Source organism: Typopeltis vanoorti, chromosome 3 (assembly GCF_054136105.1).
Source record: "Typopeltis vanoorti isolate ZY-2024b chromosome 3, IOZ_Tvanoo_1.0, whole genome shotgun sequence".
NCBI classification, from domain to species: Eukaryota; Metazoa; Arthropoda; class Arachnida; order Uropygi; family Thelyphonidae; genus Typopeltis; species Typopeltis vanoorti.
This window is the reverse complement of record NC_143551.1, coordinates 46,690,709-46,709,813: the sequence shown is the minus strand read 5'-3', so window position 1 is coordinate 46,709,813 and position 19,105 is coordinate 46,690,709. Positions and strand designations below refer to the sequence as shown.

Below are 19,105 nucleotides of genomic sequence, written 5' to 3'. Positions count from 1 at the left end.
CATTGCAAAATGATCAAACCATTTACTGATGGCGAATTCCTTAAAGATTGTTTGATTAAGTCTGCTGAACTTCTTTGTCCTGACAAACAACAATTATTTAAAAATATTAGTTTGTCAGCCAACACAGTAGCGGAATGTACTAACGAAATCGCTAGTGATTTACAATGTCAGTTAAAAGAAAAAAGTAAAGATTTTGCAGCATTCTCAATAGCAGTTGATGAGAGTACTGACATCACAGATATAGCACAACTTGCCGTTTTTGTACCAGGTGTTACTGATGAATTTGAAGTAATTGAGGAATTATTGGAAATAATTCCTATGAAAGAAAAAACTGGTGCACAGGATATTTTTTTTTAAATAAAAACTGTAATAGATAAATATAAATTAAGTTGGGATAAAATGGTTGGATTTGCAAGTGATGGTGCAGCTGCTATGGTTGGTAAAAAAAAATGGAGTAGCAGTAAAATTAAGAAATATAGTGAAAGAAGAAAAATTTCAGAATAAATTTTGCACTATACATTGCATTATTCATGAAGAAGCACTTTGTGCCAAAAGTTTGCAGATGGATAATGTTATGGAAACAGTAAACTTTATTCGTGGAAGAGCTCCGAATCATCGAGAATTTGTTGCATTGCTTGAAGAAATTGAAAGTGAGTATTATAACGAGGTGAGGTGGTTAAGTCGAGGATTTAAGCTGTATTAAAACGGTTTTTTGATTTAATAAATGAAATCAAAATTTTCATGACACAAGAAAATATAACCATCGACGAGCTACGTTATGATACATGGATAACAGATTTAGCATTTCTTGTTGACTTAACCGGCCATTTAAATATTCTCAATAAAGAGCTGCAAGGAAAGAATAAACTTATCACTGACATGTATGCTTGTATTAAAGCTTTTAAAGTTAAATTGCAATAATGGGAAACACAACTGGAATCAAAAAATTTCGTACATTTCCTACATCTTAAATCCTACCCTATTATTTCAAATGAAAAATCTCAAGAATATGCAAGAAAAAAGCATTATTACGACAAGAAAGATTTAAAGATTTTAATGATTTGGAGTCCGATTTTACACTATTTTCATTACCATTAAAAACAAACGTGAATAACGCACTAGAAAAATCTACAAATGGAGCTAATTAATTTACAGTGTGATGTAAATCTTATTAGAAGATTTGAAGATACAGATTTGATTAACTTTTATTCATACTTGTCAAAAGATAAATACCCTCAGTTACAAATTTTTGCAATAAGAATAAGTGCTTTGTTTGGGAGTACATTTATATGTGAACAGTTTTTTTCGCAGTTGAAAATTAATAAGTCTAAGAAAAGAACCCGATTGACCGATGAGCATCTACAATCCGTGATGAAGATAGTTTCTAGTAATTTTTCTCCAAAGCTACAAACTTTATCAGAATCGAAACGCCATCAAGTGTCAAGTTGCAGTAAGAAATAAAGAAGTTTATAATTATTTACATACAAACATATGTATTTTTTCTGTATGTGTCGAAGAAAAATTTAATAAATAAAAGAAAGAGATTAGATTGTCATTATTTATTCTCAAGTTATAAAGGTTATAAAAGTGTTTCATAATTATAAAGATTATAAAGGGGTGGTATCCATACATTAGGGGTAAGTACAATTCAATATATATATATTCACTCTCATTTTGTTAAAAAAAAAAATTCCGGCCCGTCAGCTGCTTTCACATCATGCATTCAGCCTGCATGCAATTTGAGTTTGAAACCACTGACTTAAAGGGTTTTATAGGATTGATACAGGAGTAGTGTTTCAGCACTTGGCTAGAGGGGGAAAGAACAAGAGATTACCTTGGAAATTGAGTAAGGGTTGCCAGAGTCAGCTGTGAGTGTTTTGTCTGTTAATGGGTTCAAGGAAAGGTATGACAGATATTGTGTGGATAGTTTGGATTGCCTGTGATGAGTCTTTGGACTCCATGGAGGTGCTCATACAATAATAATAATGTTGTACCAGCATACTTGCATTCCACCACTAAAAGACATGCAAACAATATCAACAAAATTCCACCAATGACATATCATTGCACACAATACAATCTAAACACATCCCTGAAATTGATAATGTTACCATCATTGATTCCCAAAATAATGAAATCAAATTACATTGTTCAAAATCTCTAGCAAAGAACCAGGATGCTTTAAACACAAAACGACCTTACCTAATTTTGTCCTCTTGGCAATCAAACAAAATGAATTACTTCCTATTAATCCTGAATCACCCAAACTCCTCATTACTCTTGAACCAACTGACCTCCTCATAATACATAATCTTAAATGTGCAGCAGCTCATAGACAGTTTTGCACTGTTTATCATCTGATGATGATTCTCACAAAATAGCCAGCACTACCATCATGCTGCTTGTCCTGTATATATTTCAGTAGTTTTTGCTCCGTTTTGGTCTTAAATTTTTTGTTTTTAAAATGTTAGTTTTCAAAATCTATATAGTCCATTTGATTCATCATTTTCCTTGTTTGCTGGTCTTATTTATGCATCATTATCAACACCATTCTCTTATCTCATGACTCATCTCAATCAAGTTTGTCTCCAAATATTTTGTCACCCTCACCTTCCAAAATATACAACCAGGTATATATTTTAAATTAATCTTCACTATTAATTAAAAAATAATATTAGCCTTTTAACATAACCTTAGTGAGTATGGGCATGGCAAACCCAAGGTACCTGATGCTGGACCATGCCTTACTTCAAGTAATATACGTCTATTATATTATCTGTAGACTGGTCCCTCCCCTTTTTTCTTTCCTTCTTGCTCCTTCCCCGAATGCTATTAGAGTATTCGAGGATTAGGGGTGAATGTTTCCAATTTTGCTATTTCATCTCATTTTATGTAGAAAGGGCCTCTGCAACCCTACCACTTTCTTCTTGCAGTGACTTCACTCCGAAATGCTAATATGGTTGTGCCTTATAACACATCTCATGCTGCATCGGTTGTTGTGCAGAATAATCAGAGCTGTGTTCAGGGCTCAGGCAGAGGGTCCTGTTCGAGAAGTATATTACAGTATCCATCAAAAGTCAGTGATACTGTGAATGAGCAACACAGAAGGAATAAAATTAATCTTAGAAGGGAATTTTACATGGGCACATGGAATGTTTGGGGTTTACAGATGGGTACTCTTGAGATTGTCTGTAAAGAGATGGATAGGTATAAAATTGACATCCTGGGAATTACAGAGACCAGATGGAATGGAGAAGATCACTTCAAAAGACAGGATGGTAAGCTAGTTATTTACTCAGGTGGTGACTCAAAAACATCTTGGGTAGCTGTGATACTGAAGACAGCTCAGACAAGAAGTCTTCTTGGTTATAATCCCATTAATGATAGGATACTTTCTATTAGACTTAAGGCTCAGCCTACTAATATATCAATTGTGGTAGTTTATGCACCCCACATGGATAGGTCTGAAGAAGAGAGTGAGAAATTCTATGAAAACTTACAAACTGTTTTGGACTGCCTACCAAGGAGAGACATACTTTACATCTTAGGGGACTTAAATGCAAAAGTGGGAAAGAGTATGAGAGTCAGCCCGGAGTGTGGCATGTTTGGTCTGGGTAAACACCCATGGTGAAAGGCTGGAATTTGGAATGTGCCCATGCTAACAGATTAGTTATTACCAATACCTGCTTCCAGAAACATCCACGACGGACATATACTTGGACATCTAACATTGATTGGCCAAGGCACCAGATTGATTGCATCCTGCTCTCCAGCGGTGGAAGATGAGCATCTCTGATGTGCATACTTGTCCTGGAGCAGATTGTGGTACAGACCATCAGCTAGTAAGAGCCAAAGTAAGACTAAGACTCCGAAAACTTCCAGGTCAGGTACATCCCACTAGATTGGATGTTAGAGTAATTCCTAGTGGATTCACAGGAGAAACATCAATTTGGTTGGATGATTTTTTGGAGACCGATGAGGAGAACTCACCAGAAATGCTTTGGGAAAGAGTCAAGGTGATAATACAGGACACAGTGAAGAAGTATCTCGGCCCAATAAGAAGACCAAGAGACCCGTGGGTATCAGATTCAACATGGGAACTAATCAAAAGAAGGTGGTTGGAAAAACAAAGAGACACAGGCACTGAAGAATACAAGAGAAGTCAGAAGAGCCATCAAGCAGGACAAGGAAAAGTTCTATACTAATAAATGTAAAGAGATAGAGTTATAGATGAGGAGGCACAATTATAAAAGGATGTTTTATTTAGCTCATGACTTAAAGCACAAGTTTAAGGCTAAATTGAATGTCATTAAAGATAAGAATGGAGAATTACTAACAGAAGAGTTGGAAATCAAAAACAGATGGAAAGAATACTGAGGAACTGTAGAACAGAGTGAATAAAGGAAATGTGGAGTCCTCTCACCAGGAAAATTTTGATTTGAAACCTCCTCCACTTAGGCATGAAATTGAAAGAGCAGTTAAGCATCTTAACAGCAATAAGGCCCCAGGTGCAGATGAAATTCCAGCAGAGTTAAAGCTACCAGGGGATGGAGGGATAAGAGTGTTTCATAGATTGATTAAAAGGATATGGGAGACAGGATCATGGCCTAGAGACTGGAAGAAGTTGGTTTTCATACCACTACATAAGAAAGGTGATATGAAGGCATGCAAGAACTATAGGACTATTAGTTTAATATCTCATGCAAGCAAAATTTTGTTGAAGATCATGCTAAATAGGATTGAGGCCAAAGTTGAGGCAGAGATACCCGAGGAACAAACAGGTTTTAGGAAAGATAAGGGCACCAGAGATCAGATCCTTTGCATTAGACAGATTATACAAAAATATAAAGAATTCAGGCTCCCTCTGGTAATGTGTTTCTTAGACTATCTAAAGCATTTGACTGTGTTGAGCATGTGAAACTGTGGGAAGTAATGAAAAGAATGGGTTTTCCTCAACACACTATCAGGTTGATAGCCAACTTGTACAGGGAGCAAGAAGCCACGGTAAGAACAGGTGTTGGATTGACTGACTGGCTTCAAGTTGGAAAAGGAGTTAGGCAAGGATGTTTACTTTCTCCTCACTTGTTTAGTATATATGCAGAGGACATCATGTGTGAAGCACTAGACGAGCTCAGGAAGGGAGGTAGATTGATCAGTAATCTGAGGTATGCTGATGATACAGTACTCCTTTGTAATGACATGGAAGAACTAGGACTAATTCTTGACAAAGTTAACAAGATCAGTAATAACAGAGGACTTCAACTCAATCTTAGCAAGACAAAGATAAAAAAAAAAAAAATCAGCTAACTCCTTTTTATTCCCATATATGGGGAGTAAGCGAGGCCATTTAGCCCTATCTAACTTTTGGAGACTGAGTGGGCAGTTCAATCCCCACTGGTACACAATCAGAGATAGATGGCCCAAGGCTATCACTAATTAAGCGGTACACAGTGAAAAGAGACGGCTCAAATGTACCGCCATCTCGTGGTCCCTAACACAATATATTTAATGTCTGAAATAATGTGGGTTCTACGGTCGATTTTCTTGAGTTTACGGGATGAAAAACCCAAGTTTCCGGGAGGAAAAACCTGCTTGCCCGTGCCAGAGATCGACTAACTCGGGAACCGGTCGAAAAAAGGCTTAGAAAAATTTCCTCTAGTTGCGACTAGACTTGAAACCAAGTCTTCCTTCATGCGACCAAGCACCATGGTGTACAAACGCCACATCCACTGAGCTACACAGGCTCTACAAGACAAAGATTATGGTTCTAATCTTTGGAAAGGATATGCAAACAGAGAAGCTCTTGAGAAACAAGTATACCTTAATGGAGAAAGAATTGAGGAGGTCAGCAAGTTTGAGTACCTAGGATCCATTATTAATGTGAAGAGCTGTTCAGAAGATGTCAGGAGGTTAGGAATGGCTAAAACAACAGTCAGAGACCTGTCTAAAATCTGGAAGGATGGATCTATCTCCATGGGAACAAAGCTGAGGATTTTGGATGCAGTTGTTTTTCCGACAGTGACTTATGGGTGTGAGACTTGGAACCTAAAGAAGTCAGATAAAAACTGGATATCTGCTTTTGAGATGTGGTGTTACAGAAGGCTGTTGAGGATATCATATACTGAAAGGTGTACAAATGAATGGGTGTTAGAAAAGATCAGTAGAACTTTAAGGCTCCTTAAGGATATTGACAGAAGAAAGTTAAAATATTTTGGACACATGAAAAGGATGGAAAGGGGACTTTTTAGAACAGTAATAGAAGGTAAAGTTCCTGGAAAAAGAGGAAGGGGGTAGACCATCAATGAGATGGATGGATGGTGTGTGTGTGGAGTGACTGATCTTCAGAGAGTTGAGGCCACCAGAAAAGCAAACAATAGCACTAGATGATGAGGCCTGGTGTGGCACATCACCGAGCATTGCAGTGATCATACAGCATCTGTAGATGCCCAGTGAACATATAGATAACACAGCCTCTAGTTGAAGAAATGGGATATCTCAATTACCTACTAAGTTTCGCAATTTTTTCTATTATAGATTATCATTTTAAAACATTCTATGTTCTTCGTGAACTATTATGCCCAGTGAAATTAATGACTATATAATACACATACACCTTAACATTCACTGAATAATGAAAGAAAAATATAACCTTAATTAAAAAAAATCATAAATAGCATGCTAAGAATAACAGAAAGTGGCCTTACATCTTGATTGCTAAACTATTAATAAACTGATGACTAATGTTTAAAACTGTTATGGGAGTGGAAAGGGGGGGGGAATAAAAACACTGCTATCAAGAATTTAAGACTATGATGGGGGTCTGGAAAGTTCTGATATATATCTAGAACAAAAATATTTCTCAGAAAATATTTTTTCTTTCAGGATATATAGGAAAACATAAAATCAATTAATTTTTGTTCTAAGTATTTATCAATACTTTCCAGACTCCCTTTGTATTAAACTAAATGAAAATAGTTTATATGAAGTGCATTTTTTAAAATGTAAACATACTAACCTGATAACGAAATCACTTATCTTAAAGTGAGTTTCAATGATGCCATTTGTTCGAACTCGAGCTCTCAGGACATCGGTGGGTGTAGGAATATATTTCTCTGAACAGATACGTTCAATGCTTTCAAACAAACTAGGTAAACAATGCAAAAATATTTTAACTATCAAAAATTCAAAAAAGGAGGAGCAATTATAATTTCTTCTTTAGTATTTTGTACAAAATTTAGATATACCACTAAAATTAAGCAATACTGAACTAAACCTTTAACACTACCTTAACATCTTTTAATACAAATAATTTAAGTGAATACTGTGAACAGTTTTACAGGAAACTATTCCTAATAAACCAAGTAATCATTCTATTCTTTTTTTTTTAATTAACTCATATGGATGTGAGACATGGATAATGGTCAAAGACTTTGTGAGATGAATATTGGCTTTCAAAAGAACATGATAAAGAAAGATTCTATGAATTGGATGGGTGTAAAAGGTAACAAATGAAGAACTATATCACAAAGTAAACTGCAAAGAGAATCTAATGCAGAAAATAATTCAAAGGAACCTGAATTTTGGACATATCTGCAGAATGGATAACAGTAGAAAGATCAAAACCTTGAAGCATGATACAATGGATGGTAAAAATAGAAGCGGATGGCCAAGGTGAGAGTGAGTAGATGATGTGAAAGAGTAGTGTGGAAAGAATTTGTAGGATTTAAGCCATCTGGTAATGGGTAGAGAAAAATGGCAAAGAATGGTGAAACAAGCATTGGATCCATGGGCAATGACAATAATTAACTCATAACACCATACAAGAACAAAAGAAACTATATAAATATATTATGAAAACCCTCTTATCACTTTATCTATTTCGAACATATCACTTCTTTTTCTATCTTCTAAACTCTGTAGATTACATATCCCAATCTCCATTCTTAACAAACATTCCAGAGGCCTAATATTACTTTAGTTATCAGTTTTCTGACATTGTTTCCATAAAAAGCAATATCCAAATCTGGGCACAAACAGTTTGTTTGGACTGATCAATGATTTGATTATTCCACTGGATAATGATTTCCTTATAATTTAACTGACCAATAATATGTTGTACTATCCTCGTTGTTGAGATCCTGCACTATTTCCACATCCCACATCACAGTCCTATCAAAATCCAGGAATACTGTACACAGCATTCCACCTCAGCATTCACAAGTGGACCTTACACTTGACAATGCTTAACTGTTAATCCTATTTCATCTGCTCCCATTTTTCAGTCTATTCAAACCTTTCTGATATGTTTAAGATTTATTTTATTTTGTTAATTAATTCATATTTTTGTATATATTTTATTTGCTTTTTAAATTTTCACCAGACATCAGGCAAGGTAAACAATTAACAAAGCATTTAGATTTATCTTACTTTTCTGTAGTGCCATGTAACTTATGTCCTGTGCATAAGTGTGTTTTCCTGATGATGATCTCGATGCATAGGTTAAAATGTCGAGTGTTATTTTCTTAATTGCAAGTAAAGTAATTATTCCAACACGTGTGTTTTGTCTCTATAAATTCTTCACTATGAAACCTGTAATTTTCAATTGCTGTCTCTATCAGCCCTCAAACTTTGATAAACACTCTGACCTCTTCAACTATTTCTTGCTAAATCTTGTTTTTTGCAGTTCTAAATGCCCTAATAGTGAGGTCATCCTTCTTGAGGGACTTCAATGTTCCACAAATCAAACTGGCTTTCCTTCTCCAGTTTCAATGATCAATCAGGAAAGATGCCAAGGTAGCTGCCATTAACATTGACCTAATACAGACGGTCAATTTTCCTATCAGAACACCTGACAATCCCCTCCAATTTGCCAACATGCTTGATCTCTTCCTATCAAACTTCCCTTTTAGTACACCATGGATGTCAATTCTCCTCTTGGTAACTCAGATAATAACCACATACAAGTTTCTTTTGCCAAACTACAAAGGTGAAAAATGGGATGGCCACTGTGACTTCTATTCTTCCTTCCCATGATCCAAATACTGCTTCAGTTCTGATCAAAACAATTGCTCAGGCCTAATAACAGAAATCATCTTCACAGGAATGAAGGCTTTCACCTCTTATTCCACCCAAAATCCCCAGCCACAATCCAAGTCTTGCATCTCAAAAAATTATGTCAATGCAGTACAGGAAAAAAACTCAGCATACCACAAGTTGCTCACTCTGCCTATTTCACAGCTTACAACAGCTGGAAAAGAAGTATTTACAAGTCCAAATCAGATTTTACCATTTACCATACCATTTAGACAGGAAAAAAGTAGTCGAGCCTTCTGATGCCTTACCCTGGTAGTTGGGCACAACTTTTGTCCATTCATGTTTGTCCACTCACATCTAGATGGTACTGTAGACACCTCACCAAAAGACAAGGCTGACTTACCGTCATCACTCTTCTTTTCCAATTCCTACATTGTTGAACAAGGCAAAGTTCCCCCACTTTATGAAGAACTGCTTGTTCCATGTTACCCATAATCTTCTACCAGAAAGAAATCTGAAGAATCCTTAATAACCTGAACACAAACAAGGTATCTGGTCCTTATGATATTCCACTTACTAAGTTAAAAACTTTGCTCCACAACAATGTCTAGCCCTGTATTGCATCTTCAATCTATTCTATTCAACTGGTATCTACCCGACAGCTTGGAAACAGGTCAACATCCAATCCAATCCAAAGAAGGTTGATAAGTCAGCCAACAAACAATAATCCAGTGCTGTCACTTTTGTTCTCTCTAGAACTATGGAGATATGGAGAAGCCAACTTCTGCATCACTTGGAGACCTACCAATAATCAGTGACCAGTAATATGGATTCTACCCCTCTTGATCCACAGCTGATATTCTAACCTTCGCCACCCACAAACTCAAACAATCGAAAACACATGGTCACTCTCAACATTCAAAACTTTCAGTGGGTTTGGCAGTTTGCCTACTTAGCAAACTGCCATTCTATTGTCTGTCTTCCTCCCTCTGCAACTGGATTAAGAGTTCAGATCCACCATAATGAATGTCCTGAACTCTGATCTCCTAGTTATATCTCAATGGAGCAAAGGACAACTTTGTAGACATCAATGCTACCAAAACTCCTGTCTGGTCTCTCGCAAGGAAGAGCTCCCATCCTTTCTCCTAACTTTTGAGTAATACTGTGTTATCCAAACATGATTAGATTTCTCTTCTTGGACTAATATACACTTCCAACATTTTTGGCAAAAACACATCTCAACCACAGCTTTTGCAGCTGTCAAAAAACTCTCTGTACTTTTCTACTCAAGGCACTATTTCACATCTTTACAGCTACTAATTATACAAATCCCAAATCTGCCCAACCATGAAATACTGCTCACATATTTGACATGGTTCACCAAAATCCTCTCCACGATTGCTCAATGTAACCTAGAAAAGGGAAATCCAGTTAATTAATGCCTTGTTTCAATATTGGAATAACATGGGTTAATATCATAACATAACTATAAAAATGGAGAAAAACTCATATTAAAACTTTTTTTTGTAGAATTTTCATCTAAGTGTCATAGGCATCTTCAGTACAGGATCAAAGAACAATCAAACAATAATAGACAATTCTAAAAAAACACCACCTTAGTAGCTATGTAAGATAACTAAAGCAGTCAATAATTTCCTAACTTAAAAAAAAATAATTAAATAAAATGAAATAAAGTAAATCAGGAAGATTTAAAAAGTACTATCTCCCATGGAAAGGAGATAGGTGTAAACCATCGGATCTGTTCAAGTTAGGACAATGAAACAAAGTCCTTTAAGATTGGTTAACCCCTTATATCTACATACTTATCCAATTTACTTGTGACTTCTCTAGAAAATCTATTTATATAAAAAACATTTTTCATTTTAAAACTAAAATTTGTTTTCTTCATCTAGGCCCTTCTGATGTTGTGATAAACTTAGATATTGTATCCTTGTTTAGTAAAATTAAATGCACTTCATCCCAGGATCCAATTCATCTTAGATAAAGAAAGATAATCAAATAGCCTCTTTAGATCTTCTAATTCTTCATAACCAGATGGAAGCTTAAAATTTTCAGTTTTTATGAAGACTCATACAGGTCATTATATTCATACTGAATCTCACCAGCATTCTAGTCAGAAGGCTGAAACTATTAAGACTGTACTACATCATGCTCATTCTTTTTGTTTTTCTGATGAACTTTAACAGAAAGAATTACAACGTATTAAATCCACCTTTTTATCAGATGGTTTTAAGGATTTTTTTTCATCAAAAAAGCATTTAACAGTTCCAATCCTGAAGAAATAACTTGCATTCCTATCCCTTATGTGCAAGGCATTTCTGAATGCATAGCAAAAGTTTTAAAACCAATGAATATTTAATATTTTTGTTGCCTTTTGCACCATCAAAAATATTTCCACCTTTTGCACTTCGTCCAAGGACAAGCTTCCACCTTTAGGTTTTCCAGGCATTTACCAGATTCCTTGTTCTTGTGGATTATCTTATTTTGGACAAACTGAAAATATGTCTGTATTTGTCTAGAAGAACATATATTATATTAAATATCATGAGCCTGAACAGTCTGGACTTTCTGAGCATGCCATTTGCACTAAGCACAGAGTTAATTGAAACAAGACAAGAGTCCTTCATAAAATTTGTTTTCTCATAGAATGACTTTATAAAGAAACGTGAACCTTTACTCCATCATATGGACTTAATATATTTATTTTTATTTCATTTTTTTAAAATTGATCATTTTAGTTAGCTTACATCAGCTACTAAAGTGGTGCTTTTCAGAATTGTCTGTTATCGTTTCAATTATTGTTCTATAATATACTGTACTGAAGATGCCTGTGGCACTAAGCCAAAAATTCTACAAAAATAAGTTTTAATGTGAGTTTCCTCCATTTTTATAGTTATATTATTAATTAATGATCTCTTTCAAACAGATCCACTTCACCCTCTTCCAGGAGGCCTCATTCTACATTCTTCATCAACCCAACCAGATTCAAACAATACTCTCACTATGCCAAATTCTTCCTAATGCATTCAAAATAGTTTTCCCAAACTTCTCTGCTATCTCTGGCACTTAAAGTATAAATTCTATTAATTGATATACCATACAACTGCTAATATAAAATGCTAAAATAAACATTATATTCATCATCATCATGTAGCTTCCTCAGTGAGAGAAAGCAGCACCATGTCCTTCCAGTTCTCTCTGTTGGTGACTTTCCTTTTTGTTTCTGCATAGCCATGTGATCCTGTCCATGATCTTATATGTTCAAGCCATGTCCTTCATTTTTTGCCTCTTGATCCTTTTCTCATAATTTTTCCTTCTAAAACTGTTAGTATCCTCTGTCCTGCCAATCTCATCTTTCTTCTGGATCATTTCCTGTAATAAAGATCTCTGTGTTCTCATTCTCTGTAGGACATCTGTATTTGTCACATGTTCTGTCCATGGGATTTTCAGAGCTCTCCTATAGCACCACATTTCAAAGGCCATTATCTGTTGTCTTCCTCTCTTCTTGAATATCCGGGTCTCCCTTCCATATATGAAAATTGGCCACACTAACGTTCTTATCATTCTTTTCTTTGTCTCAACACTCACAGAACTTCTGAGCAGATCTTTATTTTTCCAGCATGCATCTTTAGCTATGGCTGTTCTTATTTTTATTTCTTTATCTTGATTTCCATCTTCAGTAAAGTAGGTGCCTAACTATTTGTATTCTGTTGTATGCTCAATTTTTATATTGTTTATGAATATTCTGGTTAGGATCTGCTTTCTTTTGAGATTTTCATAAATTTGGTCTTTTTTGCATTTATATCTAATCCAAATTCTTTACCTTCTTCAATTAGTAGCTGCATTAATTTGATTAAATTGTTTCTGTTTTCTGCTATTAGATTGGTATCATCAGCATATCTAAGATTGTTGTATTTTATACCATTGATACTAATTTCTATTTTTTGTTTTTCAATCTTTTTCATCACTGTCTCACTATAGATATAGTGAGACAGTGATGAAAATGCAGCTATTTAACAATGAGACTTCTGTAGTGAAAACAAAAAGAGGAGTTAGACAAGGTTGTATCCTCTTTTTGTTTTCACTACAGAAATCTCATTGTTAAACAGCTGCATTTTCTGTTTGGTGTTAATCCTTTTTATAATCTTAAGTAAATGATCTTCTATGTCTAATTTATCTAATATATTGAACATTTGATTATGTTTTACCTGGTCAAAAGCCTTCTAAAAGTCTATGAAGCATATGTAAATGTTCCTATTTCATTCAAGTGATCGTTCTATTAGTATTTTTAATTCCAAGATAGCATTAATGGTTCCTATTCCTCTTCTGAAGCCTTTCTGTTGTTCACTCAATTCACCGCTTATGGCTCTTTCAATTTGTTTGTTAACGATGTTTAAAATAATTTTAGATGCATGGAATATTAGGCTCACAGTTCTGTAATCCTCGCAATTTTGTGCATTATGCTTCTTTGGAATTGGTATGCAGATAGATGTTCTAAAATCTGCAGGTAATTGTATTGTTTTATAGATGCCCTGAATGGATTCCACTAAATAGTTGTTATTATTGCCAGTCAAAGCTTTCAGCAACTCAGCTGAAATATTATTGCACCCAGGGGATTTATTATTAGGAAGATTCTTAAATACATGTTCTACCTCCTTTCTTGTGGGTAGAGTGGTATCTGTTGTTACGTTTAACTTAAGGTGTCGTGAATCATCTAACATGTTACCATTATCATCATCATAGAGATCTGATAAGTACTCCACCCATCTTCTATTTATTCTACAATTCCCAGGAATTCTTGATTGTATGCAGAAAAAAGCAATCTGCCTGATAGATTACACCCTTCTCATGAACTCCCTCCAGTTACATTCTCAACAGGTGCTCTGTTTCTGTATTATACCTTTCTTATAGGTATTTTTATAGGAACTACTCCATCATGCTGACTGCTACTTCCCCTGCTTTCATCTAACATGTAAGAGCATGAAAAACTACTGGTCGACACACACACACACACACAGTTCAATTCCAAACATACAGAACCAACTTATATTCTTTCTTCACTTCAATGTTCTTAGGAACAGTGTTCCCCACCATCCCCATTGTTTCAAGAAACTTGTTAACAGATTCCTTCTTCTCCTTGACTACTTATCTATACATGCACTATTATGTTATATGTTATGAGACATGTCATGTGTGGGATTAATATAAAAAAGCCCAAATATTGCCACATTAAAATATTTTATTGTGATAAATTTAATTAAATAAGATTATCAAAAAATCCTTACTATATTGCCGAATCATTCAATTCATACTCATATCCTCTTGCAACAGTCAATCGTACCCCTTTGTCATTCCACAAATTTTTTAGGGCACTGCTAATAAATGGCAACATTGCAAAAGTTTCATCAAAGCAGCACTGACATGATAAAACGATCTGCGCATGATACTGAAAAAATAAATAAAACAAAATAACTAATTAACTAAATATATATCTATATCTATATATATATGAGGTCTAGCAGAAAAGTAATGAGATTTTTTTTATTGCAACAATTGGCAACACTGTCAAACTGATGATGATGGTATGTTAGGGTGATCCCTGCTCTTTCCATCAGTACCGGTTTCCTGCAGGTAGGATAAACATCTATCGAGTTTAGTGTTTTAAGTAAGTGTATGTTTGGTGTGTTCATCCCAAAAAATGGAGAAGCAAAATCTTGAACAATGTCGTGTGATTAAATTTTGTGTTCAACTGAATGACAGTGCTATCATAACATTCGATAAAATTAAGCAGACATATTACAAAATCTATATTGGAGGGAAGAGAAAGCATGAGTAATTCCAAAACGAAAACCATGATTGTCATCTTTATTTTGATAGCCATAGTCCACCAAGAATTTGTATATATCTCCTGGAACACCTATCAATCAATTTTACTACAAAGAAATTCATTCTTTGCAAATCATAAATATTCATGGGACATAAGACAGTCAAATCTTGAATTAATGTTTTTATAAAAGATAAACCATTTTATGCACTCTACAGTAAACAATAGTAATTGTTGAAATAATTAATACTAACTTTGCTTCCTAGTAAACTAAAATTTTATTTAGTGGCATACTGTAAAATATAAAAGCAAAGTTATTTGCATCACTTGAAGAAGGGTTCTGTTTGGTTTGATTTTGAATGGAATCCTGGATAAAGTAATCAAGCCTATAATACTAGTATGTCTGTTAAGTGTAAGTGTTCTCCAGCTGGTGGGTTCCTCCTTGTGTGTGTGTCTGCATGTTTTATCACTCACATGCATGTGAGTGATAAAACAGCACAAAAACTTGTGCTTCTGGGGAGAAAACTGGCTTACTCCCTCTTCAACTGAAAAGGTTTATTTTCAATTCAAGGAGAGTTAGTTTTCCAAAGAGTTCCCTCAGATCCTACACAGGATCTGAGCCTAAGTCTTGGTGACCAAAGGAACAGTGAAAGAACCAAAAATCTTAATGATGGTCATGTTCTTTTATCATTCTGACTTCTATGGGTCTGCTATCTAACTAAAGTTTTCCAAGTATCACTACTTGAAATGAGTAAGGTGGTAGGTTTCATTGTACAGTGTGAGACAATACTAATTACTGGAATCCTTGAAAAAAAAGTTTGGTCTCTAGAGTAGAGTTTCAAGATTATCTAACCATTAGCCCACCAATAATGCTAAAATGTGCTATCAATTACCAACCTTCATGCAGGGATTGACATAAAAAACATTTAAAGACATAGGCAGCATAATACAGCATAGAAGTTTCTCTTTTTAGCTAATACTGCCATTATGCAGTCAAGATATCACTATAATAATATATTATTTTCTTTAGCTTAGCATCAGGTGTTGCATATTTATGATTTGTTTAAGGAGTGACATACACACAACTAATAGAAGATAATTATGTGTGTGTTTCTTCAATCTGTAAGTTATGCTGTTGGTATCTTATTTTGATTTCCTAAATATGAATTTTTCACAGTTTCAATTGCCCTCTCCTTAAAGGGAATTTTATAAAATATTTATATAAGAGCAGCCATAAGTCTAGCAATGTCATCTTGTTACAAAACATTTAGGGTTTTGCATAAGCATTACCTGTAGAGTTGTGGATCATCCACAACCTCTTGAAACTAAGGAAAGCAAAATTTGAGAACCAGAAGATAGTCACATTTCTTCTTTGAATAAAACTAACATCATCATCAACAAATTTCTGACATGAACCCTCAAGGGGGGTGTATAGGATATTACTAAATTCTTAGTGTGAATTTTTCTACAAATTAGTCTCTTAAATATCATGATTTCTATGGTGTCAGATTGGTCTTTTAAGGCATTTTTCTAGATCAATTCACCAAGACCTTAGACTTCCTCTGAGTATTTTTTCCTGCCATCGTAGCATCAAAAACCTGTTTGCTAACCTTTCCTCTAATCATTCTGTGTAAATGACAATATCACTTTATATTAACTCTGCTCACACGTTACTGAATGCTAATAATATTCAATTATTTCCTGATATCATTTTTAATATGATTCTGCAACTCATGCCATTCATTCTGTTCAATTCCATAACTTTTTTTGGATTGTTCATATCTATAGCCTCTAATCTTTTATCAACTGATTTATTTCTAAGTCAGCTCTTGGTTCCATAATTTAAAACGTGTTTGAACACTGTCTTGTACATAGCTAATTTAGTGATTTCAATAATTTCTTATTCTATATAAATCCATTCCAATGACTTCTCACCATACCAATTCTTTTCTTATTCTGTTGTCTATTTCCATATTTAATTTGCCATCTTCATAACTAAATAAAAGAAATATTTTACTTTGTTCTACAGGTTCTCTATTCAGAAATTTCAGATGGTGAAAATAGCTAGAATAGCTATTTTCACCATCTGAATTTGTATTCTTATTGGTTATAAAAAATGATGGTACAACATGACAAAATTTCATGCCGGCTGGAGCATCGCCTGGTTAAAAAAGGCCCCATTTGTTTTCGCCAGGGAACCAGTGAAAAGTAAGCTACTGGAATAAATCTGAAAACACACCCCAACTCAACATCACCAGAGTTAAAGATCAGTACTATCAACATAAGAAGCCTGAATGGCAAAGAAATGGAGCTAGCTGAGGAATTAGATAAGTACCAGATTGACATAATAGGAGTGAACTGAAACAAAAAAGACAAAAACTGGTGAGATCTTTCTGAGCAATAAATACAAAATGTTATATTCAGGCAATGACAATCAAGGAAAAGAAGGAGTAGCCATAGTATTCAACACAAAATACAAGGCTAATCTTCTTGAATGGCAGGCAGTCTCAAGTAGAGTGATATGGGCAAATATGAGAATAGGATACTGGACAATGAGACTTATTTGTGCCTATGGTCCCACAGAAGGTTCTACTAAGGTAGAAGGGGAGGAATTGTTTGATGCTTCAGAAAAAGCAACTCCCACAATGAAAAACGAAAAGTTGGTCCTTGTTGAGGATCTAAACAGCAGAGTAGGAAATGATTGTCAGACATACAAAAATATTTTGGGAAAAATTGGAGAAAAGAGCAAAGCTAATAATAACGGCAAATACCTGTTGGATTTCTGCTCAGGACATGGACTAGTTATTACTAACACCATGTTCCAACATAAAAATGTGCACAAATTCACATGGAGAGAAGAGGCTAGGAATAAGAAAAGTCTCATTGACTATGTTATTGTGGATAGTGATGTTTTCAACCTGGTGCAGGACACCAGAGTGTACAGAGGATTTGAAATTGGAAGCGATCACTATTCAGTCTTGAGCAGGATAAAATTGAATTTCATATTGAAAAGAATAACATGTAAGAAAGTTTTAAAGCGAATAAAAGTTGAGCAGCTCTCATATGTGAACTGTAGACTAATATACACAAAGATTATTGAATAAAAAATGAAAGAGTTTGAGAACACGGAACCAAACCTTGGAGATTCAGTGGCAGTCCTTGAAGAAAACCCGGATTGATTCAGCCAAAGAGGCATGTGGTGAGGTTTGTCTGCAAGGATAGAAAAATCAGGATTCCATAGTGGACACAGGAAGGTAAAGAGGCAGTGAATGAAAAGAAGAAATCATATCAAAAGTTCCTGGCAAATAAGTCAGCTTTTACTCTTAGAGAATCCAGAGACAAATGTAAGAAAGTAAAACTAGCTAAACAAAAGTCATGGGAGGACTTTGGCAAGAACATAGAAAATAAATATCAAGAAGGTGGCAAAATATTCTGGAGGTTGAAGTTAAGTTGAAGAAGCTTAGAAATGGAGGAAAGAGTGCTGTAAAAGGAGTTAGAGATGATAAAGGTGACATGAAAACAGGAGAAAAAGATATCCTTGAAGTATGGAATAATTACTTCGAAAAATTGCTAAATGAAACAAGTAGTGATAGCACAGGTGGTAAAAAACACTGACCAGGCATACAGTCAGGAATACACATCGATACTTGAAGTAGAAAAAGCCTTCAAAGCCTTGAAATGTGGAAAATTAGCAAGAATAGATGATATTCGACCAGAAATGCTGAAGTATGGTGGTATAAGTCTTACAGTGGTTGCACTGCATAGTTCAGAATGCCTGGACAGAGGGACAAATTCCCGATGATTGGAGTAGAGCTCTAATAGTGCCCATATATAAAAAGGGAAATAAGACTGAATGTGAGAATTACAGAGGTAATTTCTCTAATGAGTTCCTGGCAAGATCTATGCAAGTATACTTGAGAAACGATTGAGAAGAATTGTGGAAGAAAAGCTTGGTGAAGAACAAGCTGGATTCAGGCCAAATAGAGGCTCTCAGGATCAGACCTTCACTTTACGACAAATAGTCAAGAAAGCATGGGAATATAACAAACATCTGTATTTTAAGTTTTGTCGATCTGGAAAAGGCATATGACAAGGTGCCAAGAGAGAAGCTTTTCAATACGCTACAGTTATATGGTGTCAATGGGGCATTATATCAAGCACTACTTAGTCTATGTTTGAGTTGTAAGTCGGCAGTTAGAATTGAAGGATGTACAGGAAGATGGTTTA

The 19,105-nt window shown here is 34.9% G+C and overlaps 1 protein-coding gene across 1 annotated transcript in view; it reads right to left on the bottom strand.

The window, feature by feature from the left end:
* LOC150108100 (guanine nucleotide-binding protein G(o) subunit alpha-like) overlaps window positions 1-19,105 on the bottom strand; it is a 103,327-nt gene that overhangs the window by 46,037 nt on the left and 38,185 nt on the right. The window contains exons 4-5 of the mRNA XM_090416239.1: window positions 14,340-14,500; window positions 7,016-7,144 (exon numbers count right to left, since the gene is read on the bottom strand). Coding sequence (XP_090272365.1) covers window positions 7,016-7,144; window positions 14,340-14,500 — 290 coding nt within the window. The remainder of the gene's footprint in view (window positions 1-7,015; window positions 7,145-14,339; window positions 14,501-19,105) is intronic.